General features: G+C 37.8%; 1 protein-coding gene across 1 annotated transcript in view; it reads right to left on the bottom strand.

Moving 5' to 3' along the window:
• LOC129720825 (muscle calcium channel subunit alpha-1) overlaps nt 1-17,163 on the bottom strand; it is a 1,271,065-nt gene that overhangs the window by 130,464 nt on the left and 1,123,438 nt on the right. Inside the window, exons 16-18 of the mRNA XM_055672633.1 lie at nt 5,657-5,709; nt 5,453-5,599; nt 4,925-5,396 (exon numbers count right to left, since the gene is read on the bottom strand). Of these exons, the coding sequence (XP_055528608.1) occupies nt 4,925-5,396; nt 5,453-5,599; nt 5,657-5,709 (672 nt within the window). The remainder of the gene's footprint in view (nt 1-4,924; nt 5,397-5,452; nt 5,600-5,656; nt 5,710-17,163) is intronic.

The following is a 17,163-nucleotide window of genomic DNA, read 5'->3' as shown; positions in this document are numbered from 1 at the left end:
CACAAAGTCATTGTTCTGCGATGACACAAGCATTTCCGTAAAAGGAAAAAGTCTTCGTGTCATATGCAGTCGATTGCAGAAAAGTTTAGATATTTTTTCTTCCTACTTGCAAAAGTGGAAAATCTCTCCCAATGCTTCTAAAACTCAAATGATAATTTTTCCGCATAAGCCTAGGGCTTCTTTCCTCAAGCCAAACAATAATCACGTTGTCAAGATGAATGGGGTTATTTTAAGTTGGTCCGACAAGGTTAAGTACTTGGGACTAATTTATGATAAAAAACTTATTTTCAAAGAGCACATTGAGAGTATACAAGCCAAGTGCATCAAATATACGAGATGTTTATATCCTCTCATTAACAGGAATTCTTAACTTTGTTTAAAGAACAAACTTTTGTTTTACAAACAAATTTTTAGACCAGCAATGCTTTATGCTGTACCGATCTGGTCAAGTTGCTGTTCAACAAGGAAGAAAACGCTTCAAAGGATTCAGAATAAAATTCTGAAAATGATTTTGAAGCGTCCTCCTTGGTTTGGTACACTCGAATTACATAGACTTACTGGTGTTGAACCATTAGAAGCTATGTCAAATAAAATTATTAACAATTTTCGACAAAAATCGTTGCAATCCTCAATTGCTACGATAAGCTCTCTTTATAGCCAATAAGTTAGCAATTAAGTTAGTTGTAAGTTTACTTCCTCTTTTCTGACAAGTAGGTTTAAATCCCTACGAATGATAAGTCCTAATTGCGAAAGCAAACAAATCCTAACAATTAAAATTACAAATTTCTAACAGTGTTGAGAAGTCACCATTTGTGATTGGACACACATACTCATTATTTACTAATATTTATCATAAATACTTAAGCTACTAAAAAATCCCCCCTTAAAAAAAAAAAAAAAAAGGGCAAATTATTGAAAAAAATGAATTTCCCAAGATCGGCCGGCCTAGCGGAAAATTGTGAGTATGAGCGAATGTTGGTCTACTGGTGGGTCACCATTCCTGGAAATATCATTTTTGGGAATTTCCTCATAGTGGAGTAGTAGTCGAATAAGTGACCTACATACGTATATGAGGCAAATTATTGCAAAATTGAATTTCCCAAGAACGGCCGGCCTAGCGGAAAATTGTGAGTATGAGCGAATGTTGGTCTGCTGGTGGGTCACCATTCCTGAAAATATCATTTTTGGGAATTTCCTCATAGTGGAGTAGTAGTCGAATAAGTGACCTACATACGTATATGAGGCAAATTATTGAAAAAATTGAATTTCCCAAGAACGGCCGGCCTAGCGGAAAATTGTGAGTATGAGGGAATATTGGTCTGCTGGTGGGTCACCATTCCTGAAAATATCATTTTTGGGATTTTTTTATTCGACTACTACTCCACTATGAGGAAATTCCCAAAAATGATATTTTCAGGAATGGTGACCCACCAGTAGACCAACATTCCCTCATACTCACAATTTTCCGCTAGGCCAGCCGTTCTTGAGAAACTCAATTTTTTCAATAATTTGCCTCATATACGTATGTAGGTCACTTATTCGACTACTACTCCACTATAAGGAAATTCTCAAAAATGATATTTTCAGGCATGGTGACCCACCAGCAGACCAACATTTGCTCATACTCACAATTTTCCGCTAGGCCGGCCGTTCTTGGGAAATTCAATTTTTTTCAATTATTTGCCTCATATACGTGGTGCTTATTACGGGAGTCACTTCACGGTGAAATATATTTCACTCTCACGCTCACTTCACTTTTTTAGAACTATTCCCGATTTCACCTCAAGTGAGGTGACAAAAATCACCTGCGTGGAGTGAGATTGACAGTGAAGTGAAATTGAGAATAGGACAAGTGAAATGAGATTGTTTCCCAGCTTAAAAATCTCTAAGTCCCAGAAAGTCGTTTTTTTTTCGTTTTTTCAGATAACACCAGATCTTGAAGTGTTCTGCATTTCTAAGACATTCGGCATCAAACAAAAATTTTTTTCCGGTATCGAAAATTTCCCGAACTAGTTTGCATTTTTTTCATCGGGCAAAAAAATGAAAATTTGACCGCTTTAAGGCACGGACCAAATTCTGATTCGTTTCGTTACCATCGTAAATCCAATATTTACCATTTGGTCACAAATCAATCAACTTTAAGACTTATGGCATCTTCGTGGAATCATTTCCCCGTTCAAAATGGCCGTGAAATAATTCCACGCGAAACGTCGCTTTTTCCGTTCTCACTTCACTGATACGACACTCATAATAACCCCGATTCCGCGGCAGATGTCACTTTGCGACGTTTTTCTCACTTTCGTGAGTCCCGTAATAGGATTGTGTTCACTTCACTCTGATTTCACCGTGAAGTGACTCCCGTAATAAGCACCCGTATGTAGGTCACTTATTCGACTACTACTCCACTATGAGAAAATTCCCAAAAATGATATTTTCAGGAATGGTGACCCACCAGTAGACCAACATTCGCTCAAACTCACAATTTTCCGCTAGGCCGGCCGATCTTGGGAAATTAAATTTTTTCAATAATTTGCCTCGTATACGTATGTAGGTCACTTATTCGACTACCACTCCACTATGAGGAAATTCCCAAAAATGATATTTTCAGGAATGGTGACCCACCAGTAGACCAACATTCGCTCATACTCACAATTTTCCGCTAGGCCGGCCGTTCTTGGGAAATTCAATTTTTTCAATAATTTGCCTCATATACGTATGTAGGTCACTTATTCGACTACTACTCCACTATAAGGAAACTATCAAAAATGATTTTTTCAGGAATGGTGACCCACCAGTACACCAACATTTGCTCATACTCACAAATTTCCGCTAGGCCGGCCGATCTTGGGAAATTCAATTTTTTCAATAATTAGCCTCATATACGTGTGTAGGTCACTTATTGGACTACTACTCCACTATGAGGAAATTCTCAAAAATTAAATTTCCGGAATTGTGACCCACCAGTAGACCAACATTCCCTCATACTCACAATTTTCCGCTAGGCCGGCCGATCTTGGGTAATTCGATTTTTTCAATAATTTGCCTCATATACGTATGTAGGTCACTTATTCGACTACTACTCCACTATAAGGAAATTCCCAAAAATGATATTTTCAGGAATGGTGACCCACCAGTAGACCAACATTCGCTCATACTCACAATTTTCCGCTAGGCCGGCCGATCCTGGCTAATTCGATTTTTTCAATAATTTGCCTTGTACTCGTATGTATGTCACTTATTCGACTACTACTTCACTATAAGGAAATTCCCAAAAATGATATTTTCAAGAATGGTGACCCACTAGTAGACCAACATTTGCTCATACTCACAATTTTCCGCTAGGCCGGCCGATCCTGAGAAATTCGATTTTTTTCAATAAATTACCTTGTATACGTGTGTAGGTCACTTATTCGACTACTACTCCACTATAAGGAAATTCCCAAAAATGATATTTTCCGGAATGGTGACCCACCAGTAGACCAACATTCGCTCATACTCACAATTTTCCGCTAGGCCGGCGATCCTGGGAAATTCGACTTTTTCAATAATTTACCTTGTATACGTGTGTAGGTCACTTATTCGGCTACTACTCCACTATAAGGAAATTCCCAAAAATAATATTTTCAGGAATGGTGACCCACCAGTAGACCAACATTCGCTCATACTCACAATTTTCCGCTAGGCCGGCCGATCCTGGGAAATTCGATTTTTTCAATAATTTACCTTGTATACGTGTGTAGGTCACTTATTCGGCTACTACTCCACTATAAGGAAATTCCCAAAAATAATATTTTCAGGAATGGTGACCCACCAGTAGACCAACATTCGCTCATACTCACAATTTTCCGCTAGGCCGGCCGATCCTGGGAAATTCGATTTTTTCAATAATTTACCTTGTATACGTGTGTAGGTCACTTATTCGACTACTACTCCACTATAGGGAAATTCCCAAAAATGATATTTTCAGAAATTATGACCCACTAGTAGACCAACATTTGCTCATACTCACAATTTTCCGCTAGGCCGGCCGATCCTGGGAAATTCGATTTTTTCAATAATTTACCTCATATACGTTTGTAGTTCGCTTATTCGACTACTACTCCACTATAAGGAAATTCCCAAAAATGATATTTTCAGGAATGGTGACCCACTAGTAGACCAACATTCGCTCATACTCACAATTTTCCGCTAGGCCGGCCGTTGTGAGAAAATGCGAGTTTTTTTGTGTTTTCGTCATACAAAATAAATTCTGCTGTGTATTTTACCTATTGCTGCTGCTTCAGGCAACATCATTCAACGAAAGTAAAATTAAAGTTTTCAGCATGCATTATGATTTAATTAGAATTTTAAATTTTTTTACATATTTTTTCGGCTGAAAATGTTTAACTTGCATACATGCAAGTCCTTGCGTAATTTGTCCTTGCGCATTTTGCCGCGATTTTAACCTATTAATATATGAATATATCATTTGAAACATTTTAATGCTTTCCACGAGAACCGTTCGCCCAATTGTCTTGTTGCCAATGAAAGGATTGTATAATATTGATCATACATTTCAATAAACTTATGTTTTTTTCCTGGAGATTCACGGGCAAATTAAGAAAAACGTGTATTTTTCAAAATAAATCTTTCCATCAGCGAAAAATACTTAGTTTGCTAAACCAGATACGTGTGCACAGTTTCATTCAAATCAAAAATAGCCGATATTTGACCAAAGGTCATTTGGCGCGATATTGTTCTTATGCTTCTTGCAAACAACTTCGCAATTAATTATCGTTTGAATTGCAGGAATGAAACTGGTAGCCCATTTCGTTACCGCAAAAAGGAATGCTCAATGGATGAATTCGTATGTCTTTGAAGTTAATCTAAATATTTTGAAAAAAGTGTTGCATATAAAATTTATAACGCTATATTATTGTATTACCTTGAATCTGAAAGCGGCAAGCTTGAATACAAATTCCAATGCGAACACAGCAGTAAATATTAAGTTCAGATGATCCAGTACTTCCGTGTACATTTCTGGTTGCCGGTAGAATTTCATCGAGAGTGTGATAGTGTTGATCATTATTAATATAAATATCATGTATTCGAATGGTTGAGACGTTACAAACCACCACACTTTGTACTGAATTCTATGCTTAGGAATGTATCTTCGAATTGGTTTTGCTTTTAAAGCGAATTCAATGCAGTTTCGTTGATTTTTATCCAAATCGCAATTTTTATATTCTTGTTCTCCTTCATTCTGGAATGTAACAATAACAAAACCAACAAATATATTGACCATGAAGAATGCTATGATGATTATATAAATAATATAATATGCTGCAACAATAGGTCTGAAGTTGTGTATCGGTCCAGAGTTCTCCTCATGCGAGTCTATTGACACATATAAAAGCCTGAAATGATGAAGACATTAGGTTATTTTCATGAAACAAATGAAAATAGTGTTTACCCAGGCCATCCTTCAAAAGTTGAAACCGTAAATAGAGTAAGCATTGCTTTTGAAACATCATCAAAGTGGAACCGATTTTTGACCCATTCTCTTTCTTTCGAAACAGGTTTATCAACATTACCATCTTCAAAAACAAGATAGGTACCACTGCATAAAAATATCATTAATTTATTAGTTCTGTAAACAGTTAATGTGATCACTTACTGGCATTCAGATTCTTGCATTTTTGATCCATCAGAGCACGAAAAAAATTTTCCCTGTGAAAACATTTGTCACGTTTAAAGAAATTAGTTATTTAATTGCCAAGCTCAAATAAGTTGTATAATAACAAAATATTTATGTTAGATACCATTTTTACATAATAAATATTCATGCACCTATATTCAATATCACACTAGCATTAGCAGATACTAACTAAGCAGACAATCAATACAAATACAAGTACATACTTGAAAAAAAAATTGAATTGTAACAGGAGAGCTGTGCCAAACGGGATCACCAACTTACTGTAAGGGCAGAAAACGATTTGATAGTTGCGCAGAATCGCTTGGATGTGACGAAATCTCATTCAACCGCTATTACTTACAGGTAATTATCACTGTGAATGTTTTCTTCAGGCGAGCGAAAGCTTAAGGGGTAATATCTACCAAAAAAATTTTTTTTGTTAATTTTTTTATTGACTTAAATCATCATTTTATTGACTTAAATCATCATGCTAAACCTATCCTAGAATCAAAATCTATATCGCCCAAGCACTGATCTAGACTTAAAGGCGAATATAGTGCATGCAACAACCAAATATTTACGCAAGCTCGCTGCAGAAAGGATCACCGCAAAATGAATTAAATCGCCCGCTTAAAGGTAGAAGCATGAAAATGGGCAATCACAGTCCCATAGAGACTAAATTTGCATTCCCGTAGAGCTTTATATTGCGACACGACAACCACGTGATCACCAGGAATAATTCCGACATTACGGTGCAAAACGGGATCGTCTAAGGGGACTTGGACCGCTACACTAGGTCTTGCGTCGACCCGTATGCCAGGTAAATCACAGACTCAACCTTAATCCCTTCAGATCACTTTCGCTACAGGATCAGGTTGTAGAGCCTTAGCTCAGATAAATTGTGGGTGACAAGCACACACAAAAGGCCTTCATCAAGATACATGTGCTCCACAATGAAAACCTTATGGATGCTAAGATAACAATGTATCGCCTCGGTAAAATTCCTTTTATTTACCGGCAAAAACGTGGTTCATCGTGGGGCAATAATTCTCCAGGAGCCTTCATCAACTGAGTCAAGTGCAAAAGGGCATTGGAGCGACGACACCCTGGACCGGCTCGCCGAATTCCAGTGGCAGTTCTGTCAACTGGTGGGCAGGCGCGAGTTCTCGCGCGTCGTCTAGAGTTCTGTAGAGCACAAACTGCTGATGCAGCAGCGCAGTGTTGCGAGGTAGTGCCACCGCCGGCAAAGCCAGCCGGCGCGATCGGGCATGGCACGACAGCAAATCGACGGTAGCGGACGGCAAACGGCATATGCAGCGTCCCCGTACGAAGTGTAACCTGTACAAAACACTCATAAGACCGGTTGTTCTCTAAGGATATGAAACGTGGACAATGCTCGAAGAGGACCTGCGAGTGCTCGGAGTTTTCGAACGACGGGTACTAAGGACGATCTTCGGCGGCATACAGGAGAACGAAATATGAAGGCAAGGAATTAACCATGAGCTAGCGCAACTCTACGGTGAACCCAGTATTCTGAAGGTGGCTAAAGCTGGACGGATACTCTGGGCAGGGCATGTTACAAGAATGCCGGAGAACCACCATGCGAAGATGGTGTTTGCTTGGAATCCGGTAGGAAGAAGACGACCAGGGGCACAGCGGGCAAGATGGGTAGACCAGGTGGAGCTAGTTCTGGCAGAGAGTACATGATGTTCCAGAGATTGGAGAGTGGCAGATAATAACCGAGTGAATTGGAGAAACTTTGTGAATCAAGCCATATCATTATAATGGAATGCCAAATAACTAACAATAAAATTAACAAATAATAATCGCAGTTTTTATTTCTAAGACGCCCATGCCGTTAACTTTAGCTTGTAAGCATGAGATCATAATTGATTTGAATTCTGTTCGATCTCACATTAACAAAGTGTCTTTAGTGGAAAACTAGCCTTTGATCACAACTATTATAGGCCGATTGCAATACTATCCTGTATTCGGAAATTGACGGAAATAATGATACTCCACCGTTTCGGCCACTGGGTCGAATCAAATGGTCGAAGTATCAAATGGTCGAAGTATCAAATGGACGAATGATTTTCTTGGTTGCTTTCAATAGATATTCAGCTGGTGTATGCTTGCAAAGAACAAATGGCGTCTGGGTTCTTGGACATTAAGGGGGCTTTTGATTCCATTTCTACTCGTAAAAGTTGAAGTCTTGTATCATCATTGTGTCTTCCCGATTCGCACAAATGTTCCATAGAAATCGCACAATAAATGTGTGAAACGCATAACGCAACAGTTGTATTGCGAATACATTGACATAGAATAAAATCAGAGTATGTATCATATACCGACACTTTATTTCTCACGTCGAGTGCATTAGTGACTGCCACTCATGAAGCAGTGCAAGCAGCAAACAACAACTTGTGAACTCACTAGATTTAAATAGCTATAATACTCGATCGATTTATCACGATGGATTTGGTCATTAAAAAGTACCATTGAATGATTTGCAAAAAAAAAAACGAAATAAAATTCTGTTTCTCAACATTTTGTAATCAACGCTAGCTTCACCGCAAAACTAGCAAAACCTTCCATTCCACAAAGCCACAAAAGCGTTGCCGATTTTTTATGGCAACACTTGTAAATCGTGAATAATTATTATTTGTCATCGTGTGCACGCGCTTTTTTTTCAAGCGACGGAGAAATTTCTCTCTCGCTCGTGTGATTTCCATGTACGTGCGAAGAGACTAGACACATCACATACAATTTGCAGGTTGCTCTTTCGCTTCTTTTTCGGTTCGGATTGCGACGCAAGGCGATGTCACGTCGCTCTACGAAATGAGCGAGACACCAGTGCAGTACATACTTGATACCAGTGTTGTTAGTCTCACTCATGCTGTCGGTGCGTGCTTGCTGCTACTCAGGGTAATGCATGAAAAAGAAAGATTATCTTGAAAGCGTGTGAGCAGAAGACTGGAGAAATGTAGCATATGTATCGTTCTCAAGCAGAAAGAAGGAGAAAGGTTTTGCTTTTCGCTCGCTTTGCAATGCTGCTTGATACCAGTTGAAATTGTTTAAGTGTAGTAGTTCGGGGCTGCCAAATACATTAAAAAAAACGCTAGAGAATTGATTGCGTTATGCCCAACACGCAATTATTGTACTGGTTTCAAATCAGATCAACAATTGCGCTAAAAAGGAACAATTTTGTACCGGTTTTACACCATCCAACTTTCGCGTGTATTGACATTCTTTTTGGTAAACTTCACCGACAAGAATTTTCTCCAATTTTGAACAATTCTTTGCACAATTTGTTATCCGAAAAGTACATGCATTTCACGCATGGCGATTTGGCAACTTTTCGCATTAGCTACATGGGTCTTGTTTGTGCCCCTTTCTTTACAACTTTTATGTGAATGACATGGACGAATGTCTGGCAAATTCATGCACGATAAGGCATGAATGCACTTTGCAGACGACATCGTGGTCTCTGTTACAGGAGCCAATGCTGCCGATTTGCAAGGACCATTTTTAGATACCTTAGACAATTTGTCTGCTTGGGCTCTATAGCTAGGTATCGAATTCTCTCCGGAGAAGACAGAGAAATTAGTTTTTTCTAGTAAGCATGAACTTGCTCAGTTTCAGCCACAATTGATTGGTAAAACGATTTCTTAGGTTTTGGTGCACAATTATCTTGGTGGCACCTGGGGTTGTTACATTAGGTATCTGATGAAAAAATGCCAACAAAGAGTGAATTTTCTTCGGACAATAGCCGGAACTCCCAGGAGACCTTATAAGGCTTTACTCAGGAGACCTTATAAGGCTTTACCAAACAAAGATACTGTCTGTGATTGAGTACGGGTGTTTCTGCTTTCGCTCCGTAGCAAACACACATTTAATCAAACTGGAGCGAATACAACATCGTTGTTTCCGTATCGCCTTAGGTTGCATGCAGTCGATTCATACACGCAAAACTTTTCCTTATTACTTTAGAAGCAATAGCGCAAAAATACCTTCTAGGTAACAAATCCATTACTTAAAAAGCAACAAAATTCTTCCCCAGTCAAGTAACAACACATACTGTCATATATTTAGCACGTGTTATGAGAGTACGACTATCTAATTATGGTCGTTTCAACCACATGCAACGTTTTTTCTGTCGAAAAATGCTCCCTTTCCACCTCAAGTCAAAAAAAATCACACACCGTCGCATAAGTTGCACATGTTACAAGTTTTTTCAATCTCCAATTCATCCGGTGGGCGTGTATTAGTTCGCTTGTTGTATGCATACGGAGTAGCGAAAAAATATGACAAGAGCTGCCAAGCAACATTTTCCCCGTCATAGAGTATGCAAACGTTGATGATTTCAAAGACTTGAAATGCGCCTTAAAATGACATCACGATCTGTAAACTGCGTTAGAAAAAAACAAACACATTCGCTTTCTTGCAAGTTATCCAAAACACATACTCATTGGTTCATGGAAACTCATTTGGACCTGTTTGAATTTACAAAACTCGTGCCCATCCAGAACAATATTCGCAACTTCGGCAACTCTGGTCAGACAGTATTACATATTTCCATTTCAAGTAAACACTGGGGGACGAAACGAAAGTGTTTCTAATTGGACATTTGAGGTTGACGGTTGAGATTCTGATTATGTGTGGATGAAGGGAGACAAAAATGAACCAGATCGTTGCATCAATACAAATGCAGCGAGTGAAGTCTTGCCAACACATGCATTGCGGTGCTTGGCTGTATGTTCTCCTGCAGAAACACATACAAGCGTGTGGCCGTCATAATTTTTATTACTTTTTGTTTATTACTTTTTGTGTATAATGCGCAGTCATAAGACACAAAAAGTAATAAAAAATTGCCCAAAAGTAATAAAATATTCCCCGTTTGCGTTGGGTGTACGATGAGTTTGGAGGTCATAGCTGAAGTTCTACCATCAAAAAACCGCTTCTGGAGCCTGTCTTCTCGTATTCTTATTAAATTTGAGGTCTTGAACTGTCGTGTGATTAAACATTTTAATTTTGAAAGGTTTATCGAACTCAATTCTCAAACCTGTTTGATGACATTGAAATTCAATCACATGTCACAAAATTCGAACCTTTGTTCGAGTATTCCAAATCGTGTCAATTCATCAAATGCTTCTGATTTTACTGTGTTTTTCGATACATCGATGATAGAAGTAATTCGTGGGATCCCGGATCAATACCGCGTGCAGCAGACCCTCAAATTTTTTCCCAATAAACATCGAAACGTTAACTGCGACGAAATGTTCTACACTGATGGGTCAACTGGCTTCGGTATCTTCAATAACAATTTAACCATAATCTTGATAATCCTGCTTCTATTTGCGTCACAGAATTGGCTGCAATTCAGTACCCCATAGGGATTATCGAAAAAATGTCCACGGACCATTATTTCATCTTTACGGATAGTCTCAGTTCCATTGAGGCTCTCCGATCGATGAAAGATGATAAGCACACTCCGTGTTTCCTGGGGAAAATACGGAAACATTTGAGTACTTCGTCCGAAAAATCTTCTCGATTACCTTAGTGAGGGTTCCTTCTCACTGCTCGAAACCGGGCAATGAGAAAGCAGACTATTTGGCAAATGACATTTATGAAAGACCAATTACCTTCAATGAAATTTTTGCACTCCTTACGTCAGAATACGAACATCAGTTGGCAAAATTCTTGAACCAGAGGGGAACTGGGAAAGTGGTTACATTCCATTATCCCCAAGGTATCAACGAGCCCGTGGTTGGTTAAGGGGTAGGTCGGAAATTCATTTGCGTGATGTCCAATTACTATAAATTTGACGAGCAACTTCGTCTTGTTGGGCTCGGGGAAAATAGTATCTGTGCCTGTGGTGAAGGTTATCACGTTGTTCGGTCATGCCCTGTACACCGCGACGACAGGTCTAAATTAATAGCTTTCCTTCAGGCCGAAGGTAGGCAGTCGGCTGTTCTTGTTCGTGATGTCTTGGCGAACCGTGAACCACCCTACATGTCCCTTATATACGATTTCCTGAAATACATCCATGCCCCAGTCTACTATCAGGGCCCAAGGGAGAGACAACTCAATTTGCCAGTCCGTAATATCTTGGCCCGGCAGCGGAACACATTGCATATGCTGCTAACCTATGGCAATGGAAAACCATCAAATAACAAACCAGTGCTTCTAATGAAAAACACTCTAGCTTAGTAATATTTAATTTCAGCAGCGAGTATAAAAGATTTGCTTTTAGTTATAAAGATACTTTAGAGAGTAAGACACCAGATATAATTGGCACCATTAAGCATTAATTTGTATTTGTTTCGTGTCAAATAAATGATGGAAGTAAAAAAGAGTCCTTAGTGTCTAGAGCGTGTTGCACCTTGATTGCGAATTCATTTGTATCGAGACGGACAATTTCTTTCACATTGGGTGGTATTCAGTTACTTTGATTGTTTCCAGAAACTATAAGTGGTTATCTTTAAATTCAAATGGTGTCCAGAGTAAATGTTTGATTTCTATGAATCATCTCGAATACGAAAATATCCATATTGAGCATTCTTCGGTCATTTTCGGCTGGTTCCCAGAAGTTGCCTTCTTACAATTCACAATGGTGCATGAGGTCAACTTTTGGCTCATTGCATCATTATAGTTCCGAAGATACACATATTTGGTCACTTTATGCTGTTTTTCAAAAACCGAAAGTCGTCATCTTGGACTTCAAAATGGCATGTGAAATCAATTTCTGTCTTCTGGGTGTCATTCTGTTTCCGAAAACATTTATATTAAATGGTATACGGTCATTTTCGGCTGTTTGCCAGACACCGGAAGTCGCCATCTTAGAATTATAATGGTGTATGTGATCGATTTTAAGCTTCTGTGCATCTTTCTGGTTCTGGAGATACTAAGATTTAATGGAAATCGGCCATTTTAATCTGTTTTACAGAAACCGGAATTTATCACCTTACAACTGAAAATATTGTCTGAGGTCGACGATTCCAGAAATACCCATATTGGGTGGTATTTGGTCACTTTCCGTTGTATTTCAGAAACCGGAGGTCGCCATCTTGGATTTCATAATGACATTTGGAGAAAATTTTTGGTCTCTGAGCGTCATTATGGTTCAAGAAACACTCATATTGGGTGATATTGGGTCATTTTCGGCTGTATTTCAGAAACCGGATGTCACTATCTTAAAATTCAAAATGGTGTCTGTGGTCGATTTTAGCTTCTGTCACGGTGTCTATGGTAGAAGAAACTTATCCGAAAAAAATAGTATCGCTCTTATACTCATCATTCGAAAGCTCAAGGTGTCCCCTTGCATATGCTACTTAAATTGAAATGTTCTATCGGCGGGTCCAGAACAATTTTTTTTCAGACATTTTTTTTGTAATTGGATAGCTGGTGGAATGGGAACTATGTTTACTTATCAAGATTATGCCCAATCAGATAGTGTTGAAACCTTCAAGTTTTGTTTTTTCATATAATGAAACAATAATTGGTATAATCTTAGATTTTTTGAAAAGGGTAAAGTGGGGTACAAAAGACTCGAAAATTTTAAGTCCAAAATTGCTGAAAAGACAAAAAAACTACAACTTTTTGCACGCTGAATCGATTTCTCTGAAAATTGATATGGTAATTCTATCCTATAAAAATATACAATGTCGGTTATTAAAAGTTGCTGTCGAGGTTACATAATTAGATATTTACATTTTTCTTCAAAAACATGGTGATTTTTGAAGTTTTTCTTTGTCATCAGAACTAGGTCTTACAATTAAACAATACGTTTTATAAATCAACTCAAGAGCTTTTATTGGACGTATTCAAAAAGTGCATCGTTTAAAATAAATCGATTTTTTTCATAACGAGGTTTAGACCATCATTTGAACCTGTTACACAAGGAGCGCAACTCCATTTTGTACCTACATTTAATTTGCTGGCTATAGCAGGCTATCCCAGTCCGCACAAATGACTAGGGATGGGAAATATCGACTAAAATGGCTATCGATAAATTCCCTAGTACCATCGATAACTATCGATAATTATCGATAGTTCGACAACTAGAACTAGATGAAGAAAACAACAAAATGTAGCTCCCGTTGTGGACAAGAACAATATTTAAAAGTTTATTCGCACACATAATTCGCACTTAGGCGAAATCTTGTCGTTGTCCTTATAAGGTAGAGTCAGCGAAAATGAGTATCCCTCAATTTTCTAACAATTTTAAAAAGGATTTCATGTGAAAGCAAACAATCATCGAATTCTCTTTAAACAAAGTCTAGGCCAATATATTTTTCCAGTTCTGGCATCATTGTGGAGTATAAACGCCAATGCGAGGAAAATATTAATAACTATCGATAACGCGGAAAGCTTAACGATTCTATCGATAGCCGGCAACTATCGATACTATCGATAATTATCGATAGGTTTCCCATCCCTACAAATGACATGTTGGTGACCTTTAAGAGAAGATTCATATTCGTATGAAGAATATGTTCTGTAAATGGTCAGGAATGCTGAAAAAGCGTCGAAAAGGCGGGGCTTAAAGCCTTATACAAAATTTTAGTAATTGTCACAAAGTGGTTTGCTAGAAATTTTCTACATTTACATATTTTCAAAAGCAAGCAAAGCCTTGGTGCTACATTCCGATTCGGAACTTGACCTTCTGTTTACTATACACAGACTTCGCAGCCAACCGTTAAGTGTACAGGACAATTGCGGGGTTAGCGCTACGCTCCTACTGACACTAACAGTCTCTCCCGAGTCGAGACTCGAACCTACGACGACCGGCTTGTTAGGCCAGCATCGTACCTCGAGACCAGATGGGGAGGCGCATATTTTACATATTTTTAACTTGGTGATATTTATAGGAAAAACCAGAAACATTTCTATTTTTTTTAATTGTCACCGCGAAACATATTTTTATCAACACATTCATGAATATTTTTCGTAAAAACATACTATTCGTGACCAACTCACGAACATTGCTATTTCAGTGTTTTTTTATTCCGCCGATGAAATTTAGAAATGATTGAGTGTGTGTATATAAGTAATAACATAGAACAAGTGAAAATTTCGATAAATGCCAAAAGCTATTTACAAATACAATCCCATTTTCATGGAGAAAGTATATCGCCTACCCCTTAGAATTTTCACGCGCCTTCAAAAAAATTAGATTTTAGACCTAGTATTCGTAAAATTTTTAATATTTTAGAAACACGAAAAAATAATGTTGTTGATCTTTTAAGGCAAATGTCTTCTTATAAGTGACTCCTGTTGTAATTTTGCTACAAAATACATAAAAATTTTCAAGGAAAACGTCGATATCATATTATGGTTTAATTTTATAATGGACCATTTTCGCCGCTTTTAGCAAGTATTTCCCCCATTTTAGTGAGCCAACAATTATTCTTAGTGACTTTTGTAAACAAGATTAATTCTGCCGGTTATAGATCATTTATTGATCCTTCAATAAAGATCAATTGATACGGGGACACATTTGAGAGAATACCAATCGAACGTTGGTTTCAGGGAATATGTAACCTTATTAAATTGAACTATTTTTTTTTGTTACTTGGTTAAAAAATGATAGTTACTAAAATCCTGCGGAACTTTCAGAAAGATCACATATTCTTCAACGACAACATTTGGCATATGTTTCCTTACAAAAGTCACGGTGACTAAATAGTAACATTTGTTGGCCAAAGCCCGATGTTTACTTTTTCTGATTTTTATTTAAATCAAAAGAGGTGATTACCCAAATCACTGTGACAATGTTTATAACTTATAAGTTTTTTCAATAGGTCACGAACTCTATTAAACAAAACTTTTGTCAAATATTTTCTTACAAAAGTCACAGTGACTAACTGGGGAAACTATTTCTATAAAAAGTCACTGTGCATTTGTCAGAAAAATTAAAATGTACCTCTTATTTTCTTGGTGACTATTCTAAGACAAAAAGCCATTTGTACTTCAAATTATCACCGTGACTACATAATGGAAAAAATACTTTCGTTTCACAAGTGAAATGGTTTCGTCTGTGACTCTTTAGAGAAAAATAAATAAATTGTAGTTCAATGATCACGGAAACAAAATAAAAGAAATATTTGTTTTTTGATCATAGCTTTAGTGTCTTTTGTAAGAAAATAAACATATGTTTTTCTATAAAAAGTAATGGTTACTCGATTACAAAAACTATTTCCATATTATTTTAAAAACGTTCGGGGGACAATTGTAAGAAAAAAGTCTTATTTTATTTGTGACTCTCGTGCGGATTGGGATAGCTCTATAACATCCCAGTCTCAAATTGGTTTAAAAAATTGACCTCCAAAAAACAATCTCGGGTTCGGGTCGGGCTCGGGTTTCACAGCTTCCGATTTGGGCCGGGTTCGGGTTTCCCGAAAATAAAATTTCGGGTTCGGGTTTGATCGGAAAAAAAATTTCGGGTTCAGGTCTGGTTCGGGTTTCAACCGAAAAACAAAATTTCGGGTACGGGTTTGAAAAAAGCCAAACCCGACCATCTCTAGTAGCCAGTACTTCAAACATTCCTAATGGTACAATAAGCATACCGAATTGCAGAAAAATTGATGCATTCTACTCAATGTTACAGTAACATTATGGTTTTAGCAGCACCTGGACATTAGAGTTTAAAATGCCATTTCACCAGGCCCGGATTTAAGTGGAGGGGGGCAAATGCCCCGGGCCTTTCGACACGAGGGGCCCCCTGGTTCTAGACCAGACGTTAATACAGGTTGGAGACCTTTTTTTTTTGTTTTGCTCGTCACCTTCTAGCGAAGCGTTAAATCATTTCAACTAATTTTTTTGAGAAAAGAGGCCCCACGAAAATTTCTGTCCCGGGCCCTCAACACCAGAATCCCACTCTGCATTTCACCCCACTAACTCCTTTCCCAAAAAAAACTTATATGTACAAATTATTTCATGGATGAACAAACCCTGGAAATTTAAGCTCGATTGGGGGACATCGATGCAAAACGGAGTTGCGCTCCTGACACAATGAGTTTGAATAATGATTTGAAACATGTATGAATAATGGAATTTTCTCGGTCGTTACTAAAACGGTGCATTTTTTAATGACATCAAATGCAAGCTCTTCAGTTGCTGTATAAAACGTATAGCTTAGATACAGGGTCCAGTTTTGTTGCGAAAAAGAGCTGCAATAATCACCATTTTTTTAAGAAAAATGCAAATATCATACATTGAAACCACGACAGCAACTCTTAACAACCGGCATTTTATTTATTTTTTTTATAGGATAGAATGTCGATTTTTGAAGAAATCAATCATCAATCAAAATCATCAATCTAAATCAATGTAATCAAAATCACAACATTTTATTTGTTTTCAGCTGATTTTCGACTCCAAATTCTCAAGGGTCTTTTTTACCCCACTTAACAATTTTCAAAAAATCTGATATTATGCAAAGCTTTGTTTTGTTATATAAATAAAAACAACCCTGAAAATTTCAG

This window comes from Wyeomyia smithii, chromosome 2, assembly GCF_029784165.1.
Source record: "Wyeomyia smithii strain HCP4-BCI-WySm-NY-G18 chromosome 2, ASM2978416v1, whole genome shotgun sequence".
Taxonomy (NCBI): domain Eukaryota; kingdom Metazoa; phylum Arthropoda; class Insecta; order Diptera; family Culicidae; genus Wyeomyia; species Wyeomyia smithii.
Note: the sequence above shows the minus strand (reverse complement) of the source record. Positions and strands in the feature narration are given on the sequence as shown.